Source organism: Scomber japonicus, chromosome 15, assembly GCF_027409825.1.
Source record: "Scomber japonicus isolate fScoJap1 chromosome 15, fScoJap1.pri, whole genome shotgun sequence".
Taxonomy (NCBI): Eukaryota; Metazoa; Chordata; class Actinopteri; order Scombriformes; family Scombridae; genus Scomber; species Scomber japonicus.
Window position 1 is genome coordinate 15,236,637 of NC_070592.1, and position 7,071 is coordinate 15,243,707.

General features: G+C 42.6%; 1 protein-coding gene across 1 annotated transcript in view; it reads left to right on the forward strand.

Moving 5' to 3' along the window:
- LOC128374131 (solute carrier family 45 member 4) overlaps positions 1 to 6,088 on the forward strand; it is a 31,529-nt gene extending 25,441 nt beyond the window's left edge. The window contains exons 4-14 of the mRNA XM_053334395.1: positions 201 to 391; positions 533 to 713; positions 945 to 1,406; positions 2,357 to 2,628; positions 2,988 to 3,149; positions 4,480 to 4,579; positions 4,745 to 4,825; positions 4,914 to 5,044; positions 5,321 to 5,389; positions 5,497 to 5,651; positions 5,739 to 6,088. Coding sequence (XP_053190370.1) covers positions 201 to 391; positions 533 to 713; positions 945 to 1,406; positions 2,357 to 2,628; positions 2,988 to 3,149; positions 4,480 to 4,579; positions 4,745 to 4,825; positions 4,914 to 5,044; positions 5,321 to 5,389; positions 5,497 to 5,651; positions 5,739 to 5,910 — 1,976 coding nt within the window. The 3' untranslated portion in view covers positions 5,911 to 6,088. The remainder of the gene's footprint in view (positions 1 to 200; positions 392 to 532; positions 714 to 944; positions 1,407 to 2,356; positions 2,629 to 2,987; positions 3,150 to 4,479; positions 4,580 to 4,744; positions 4,826 to 4,913; positions 5,045 to 5,320; positions 5,390 to 5,496; positions 5,652 to 5,738) is intronic.
- Positions 6,089 to 7,071: the final 983 nt, after the last annotated feature.

Genomic DNA, 7,071 nt, shown 5'->3' on the forward strand with positions numbered 1-7,071 from the left:
ATTCATGTGTAGCTGAGCATATGTATATAAAAGTGTGTTATTACAAATTTGGATGTAAATATGCCATACAAATAAAGAGTAGTAGTAGGCTGGACTGACATGTATGTGACTCATAGAAACACACTAAAAGAGAAAAAATCCCTCATTCCACTTGTGTCCCTACTACCTGTTTAAACTTTTCCATGTGTCTGTGTGTTCAGGTCTCGGGGGTGCAGTGGGCTACGCTCTTGGGGGTCTAGACTGGACACACACCTTCTTGGGAGTAATCTTTAAGTCTCAGGAACAGATTCTGTTCTTCTTTGCCGCCATCCTCTTCACTGTGTCTGTGGTGTTGCATCTGCTCAGCATTGAGGAGCAGCAATACTCGCCACATCACGACAGGCTGGACCAGGTACTGTGTGTGTGTGTGTGTGTGTGTGTGTGTGTGTGTGTGTGTGTGTGTGTGTGTACTGTAAAATTCTAATTTGAAAAAAATTTAATCACAACATGACTTTTGTGACAAAACATGTCCCTCTTGGTCTGTTCTTTTTAGGAGACTCCAGATCCCACCCACCCTCAACCTTCTGCCAATGGCAGGGCTGGACTTCTCGCTCCCAAGCTGGAAATGATTGGAGAGGATGAAACGATGGACAGCTATGACCTGTACGACCCCTATGGAGATGACCAGTCAGAGCGTGGGGACATGGACTTCCTAGAAGTGGAGCTTGTGAGAAGTAAGTTCAAGAGTTTTGTCTCTTTTTTCTGTTTTTTCAGACAGAAATTTTGAATGTATGATGAACATACTGTATCTAGAAGACCTGTGTTTCCAAAGCTAGCAAGATATTCCTTTCCTTAGTATTCAGACAGTTCTTTTTTTAGTTAATTCATGAGATTACATTTCTGTCTTTGTTGCGTCTTTGTATTCTTCAAATCAAATCTTATGATCCCGCTTCTCCTCTCTCCAGGTAAAAGTGACAGTGTTCTTGCCATGGCAGACGCCACCCTTGACCACCTTGACCATGACGCGTTGTTCCTGTGCCACATAGAGCCGTCCATCTTCACTGACCGCCTCTCACCCTATCACCACTCGCCTCCTACGACCTCTTCCTTCTTCAACGCCAATCGCACCACCCCTCCTCCCCAGGTCGCCAGCATCAGACGCAGCAGCAGTGCAGGAAGTCAGGATCTGCTCCGCCCCCAAAACAGCAACCACCAAACACATGCTCCCACCCCCAAAATTTGCCGCCTCTCGGCATTCTTACAGGAAATGGAGAATGACGAGGGACAGGAGGCGTTGCTGAACAACCAGCTCAATGAGCAGCGGACACTGAATGGGCGGCTGATGGCCGGTGTTAATGCTGACAGAGATGCCAGTGCTAACAGGATGAGTGCTAAAGGACAGGCTCATCGTGCTGGGATGGTCAAAGGTCAGTGTTTTTATGTTATAATGTATGTAATATCAATTGTATATTAAATAAAACATGATGAAATCAATATTGTTATTTAAATGCTATTATTGTAGATGTTTGTATTTACGTTTCTGTATTTAAAAGTCCTAAATCTGAACGATTATAGAAATGTCATTAAAAAATATGTAAAGGAATAGTTCCACAATTTGGGTTAATTCACTTTCTCCATATTTTCTGTCTTTGTGCTAAGCTAAGCTAACAGGTTGTACACTACAGACATGAGAGCGGTATTGAGCTTCTCATTTAACTCTCAGCCCAGAAAGCTAATAAACGATTTCCTAAAATATTTAACTATTCCTTTGAACTTTGTAGTTATATTTTATGCTCTGAACTTGTTGGTGTCAGATAAACGTCATTACAACTTTTTTATCCTATTTATATATTTTTATTTTTATTGATTGTGTTGAGCTATCGAGCAGTCAACCAAATAAGAAATGTACATTGTCTAGGAATGTCCAGTCCACTCATCCTTAATGGGTCATTAAAGAAAATGACGGGAATGTGAACTCTTATTTGGAAGAAGTCTTTCACAGCTATTTCATCTTCTAACCAACAGTGGTGAAAAAGACAAAAACAAACTGCATTTATCCTGATAGTTCATTAAACATAATGTCCAGTAGGCAGCTGAGCCAGTGTTTTACTGTCACAGTCTGTAGAGATATCCAGTTTAAGTGATAAGCTTCCTGGCCGTGTACCAAGTAGCAATATCTTAAGTGCCTTTTCCTGGAGGAGAAACTCTAAGGAGTAAATAAAGAGATGAAGTGGATCTCAATTTGCCTGAACAACTTCCTGTCAGATGAACAAAATGTACAATTTGTATGAGAAGATAAACCCATGAGATATCTTATCCATCTCTTAGTATCTTTGTAAAATAATAAAGAATAATAATAAACTATCTCTTATATCAGCTGCCAGCACTGGAGCTCCCACACGGCAGTCACGTCACCATCACACCTTCTACCGCCAGCCGTCCTGCACCTTCTCCTACTATGGCCGAGTGGGGAGCCATCGCTATCGCTATCGCCGAGCCAACGCCGCTTTTCTCATCAAGCCGTCTCGCAGCATGAACGACCTGTACGAAGTGGAGACCAGACACCGCAGGAGGCACAAACGGAGGAACAGAAACTGCAGTGGAAACACAAACTCTTCCAGCGGAGACGCAGAGAGCGAAGAGGGCGAGGTGGGGAGTAGAGCGATGAATTTATTACTATACATATATTATTACTAATCAATAATAGAATCAGTACTAACTACCACATTGTACAGAACATAATGGACATTAGACGGCAGTTTTATTCAGGTTCAACAAAGCTGAAACATTTCTTTTTCACATGTTGACAAAATAAATGGGCGCAATTTTAGGAACCCAAGCAATAATAGTTTTGTCAGGAAAATCGAGGTTTTTGTGCTTGCACCTGTAACCATGGCAACAAGCAACACTATTATTTCTCTCCACTATGAAGGACATCTTGTCCATAGTATCTTGTATACATGTATTGTGTGAGGTTTTGTTAATTCTCCTCCTCTTCCTCTCGTCAGGTGGAGACCACCGTGCGGCTGCTGTGGCTCTCCATGCTGAAAATGCCTCCGGAGCTGCTACGGCTGTGTGTCTGTCACCTGCTAACCTGGTTCTCCATCATCGCAGAGGCTGTCTTCTTCACAGACTTCATGGGACAAGTTATCTACAACGGAGATCCTACTGTACGAGCAACATACATTTAGATATAGCCCTACATTACCCTGAAACTGGATTACTTAAAGTCTGTGTAAAGTCAATTCATTGATTTACCTCTAAACATATTATACATGTTGGAAAATGGTTACAGAAAACGTGAAAAGGCTGATAACTATGCAGTACTGAATTGTGCAGATAGAGCCTTAAACTGTTTCCCACCCTCTCATTTTTCCTGATTTTCTGAGCCTGCAAAAAAGGGCTACTCTGTGATGTAGTGGCGTGTCCGCGTGACCTTGGCCCCTACTATATAATGGTGCTTTTCTACTACACAGTTCCAGCATGACTCGACTCAACTCGGTTTTTTTCGCATTTCCACTAGGGATAGTACCTGGTACATGGTACTTTTTTAGTACCTGCTCTGCTGAGGTTCCAAGCGAGCCGAGCCGATACTAAATGTGACGTCAACAGACTGCCGCCACTGATTGGTCAGAAGAGTTGTCTCTGGAATCATGAGTCATGAGCCAACCCCCACAAGAATCAAACCTGGCATTTTGAAATATTGGCAACAGTGTTACAGCCATACGGCTCAATTTTGTTGCTTTGTGTGTGACAGAAAGCCACGTACAGCAGCAAGTACACCATTGCCTCCATGTCCTCCATTGTTTATGTGTTTGTGTCGCGTATAAAATTAAGTCACGGCAGTTTTGCGGAGCCGTGCTATGACGACCCTGCCCACATTGAGTAGGTACCTTTTTGTAATGGAAAAGGTCATTCCTGGAACTGAGTCAAGTCGTGCTGGAACTGTGTAGTGGAAAAGCGCCATATGACCGAGAGTCCGTTCTCCTCAGTGGTTAACCTGCCTAGTGGCGAGTTATTGTTACTACATCTAACACTACTACTGCTACTACAGTTAGCCAGTTAGCTGAGTTAGCCGCCGAGCTAGCAGCTGAGCTAGCAGCAGAAAGCTCTCAGACGTGGGCGTCCATGTTTCGGGTAGAGGTTGATTGACAGGTACTTGGTAGGGGGCGGGGTTTCAGCGAACTCGGCACGCCCACAGCGTTTGGGAGCAGAGAAAGAGGCTGAATTTTACACAACTTTGAAGCCTAATTTCATATATTTGGCAATTGCTTTAATCATTCAAATTTGGCAGGGTGGTTAACAACACACTTTTCTGTGGTATGTCAAACTCAGAACACACATTTATTCTTACTTTACACGGACTTTGAGTAAACTTATGAAAATCTGAAATTTCAGCAAAAGCCAAAGAACAATTGAAAAACATACTGAGATGATTAATTATTGGACCTGACAACACGTCAAATCAAATAAAAACTAAACCTGTACCTCTTCTCACAGGCTCCTATTAACTCTACTGCGCTGGAAAATTATCACAGAGGAGTTCAGATGGGATGTTGGGGACTGGTTATATATGCCATGACGGCTGCTACATGCTCAGGTGACAACACACTCAGAAATTTAAACTCACCAGATCACTCAAATGTGGCTGTTTTTCAGCTTCAGATCGCAAGAATAACATATCTTGACATTAAATTCTCCACTAAACGATCAACTACTCTCCCTCTCTCTGTGTCTCCTCTTTTCTCATCATTACTTCATACAGCTATCCTTCAGAAATACCTGGATAACTTCGACCTGAGCATCAAGGTCATCTACATCCTGGGAACACTTGGATTCTCCATCGGTATGAAACCAAAACACCAACAGACAACAGCAGAATAATTGATGAATTGAAATTAATTGATCTTTCTCTTTCTTTTTCACCTCTATAGGAACTGCTGTCATGGCGCTGTTCCCTAACGTTTACGTTGCCATGGTGATGATTAGCAGTATGGGCATCATCTCCATGAGTATCTCCTACTGTCCTTATGCTCTGCTGGGACAATATCACGAAATGAAAGAGGTACAGAAATATTCAAATAAACATAAAATGGCTCCGAGAATGAAGATGAAAATTTCCCTGTGGGCACATTTTGTATCATATTGGTGATTAAAAAGTGACTTCAGGAATATCTACAATTGATAAAAATGTATGCAAATTCTGTCATATTGTTTATCAGAAACATTTTTTAAAATATTTCAGTTGTCAGTGGCACTCATGAACTGAATGCACACAAATCACTTTATTTATTTATTTAGGACTACTAACAATAACTGTAACTTTCTTTGCCTCCTGCAGTACATCCAGCACAGTCCTGGTAACTCCCGACGAGGCTTTGGCATCGACTGTGCCATCTTATCCTGCCAAGTACGTGTTGACACTGTCTTTACAATACCAAAAATATGTAACAGAGTCTAATATACAGTATATATGCTATAGTATACTAAGAAATTTGTATTTTTATATAATTTAAGGTGTACATCAGTCAGATCTTGGTGGCCTCAGCTCTGGGTGCTGTGGTGGAAGCGGTTGGCAGTGTCTGTGTCATTCCCATGGTGGCCTCTGGGGGCTCCCTCCTTGGATTCTTCACCGCCTGCTTCTTGGTCATTTATCCCACTCCCAACAACGGGTATGAAAACCACCTGTTTTAAATATTTTGCCATCACCGAGCCAAAAAAGTTGTCCTAATAGTTGTGGTTTCAATTGTGATCCACAGGGAAACCAAAGCTTCGGTCAAACGGGCTTTGACAACGCTGGAAAATCCCAGTGGTAATGAAGTGGCTGTTACCGTAGTGAAGGAGAAACCCAGCTTCCTGAAACTCAACAAGGAGGGCAAGGCTACCACCACGACCACTTCCTGTCACACAGAGAATGAGTCTACTCTGTGATCGGTTGGTCAGAGTCGACAGACAGGAGGAAGTCAGAGGTTATAGCAGAAAACAAATTAAGTCACTTTTATATTCATCGCTGTCGGAAAAGACTTCAGGATGTCCTCACCATGCTGAAGAAGAGAGAGGAGGGTGGCTTGGTGTCTGTGTGGGCTTTTCTCTAATTTGGTGTGCTGTAATTTGCTGAAGAAAACTCAATCTGCCATGGGACCAACTTACTCAAGAAAAAAAGCATTCTGGTCCTCGTGCCGTCTCAGCCTTCACCAAAATTCCTTCCACTAAGCCCTCATGGACAATTGATTGATCCGTCATGGTTGTCTAGAAGTGAGAAATTCACAGGTCATTGTTTAAAGGAGAGGTTGTCTCTGTCTCTCAGGGGCTCTAGGAGGTGCCACCGAGCAGCTGCCTGGACAGGAAACTTCAGGGGACTCACTTTCACACACATGCTGTACATTCATACAAACCCTCACATGCGCACACACCTCTTCATCCGGGGTCGACACAAACAAATGAACGTTGTAAATGAACATTAATCCTCGAAGCTGCAGTCATTTAAAAAGAAAATGCTGAAAATGGTTCTTCCTCGCTGTGGATTGACTTTCCGCTTCCTGATGTGGAAGCTGATTGACGACAGAGTGTGTGTCTGCTGACTTGGCGACTCCAGCGGAGGCACCGCGCTCACCGCGCTCACCGCGCTCACCAAAATGAACCCAATACTCTTTTACAGCACTCTGCGACAGTAGCTTTAAGACTCTTTCAGAAGTGACATTTCTGAAACCAAGAGCCCGAAGCCTGGCTCCTGGAGAAAATGTATTGAGTTTGAGCCCCCAAATTGATTGTGAGTGCTCAAATCTTAAATTTAGCCTTCATTTCACAGCAAAGACAACCACATTTAAGAGGCTCTGCTCCAAAATGTAGAGCATGAGCATAAAGTTCCCTGTATATTGACAGTAAAAACTATAGAAACAACAATCCAGATGTGTATGGAGTGAAATTCCAGGACAGATAGAGCATAAATGCAATATGTGCAGTATACAGGGCATTACTATCCCAAATATTATTTTCATGATTTATTGAGGACCCAGAGTTTTAAAAGAGGCTGATGTTTCTGATTGTTTTGAATAATCATACTAACCTACATGCTGCATGTTAGAGGAGCAT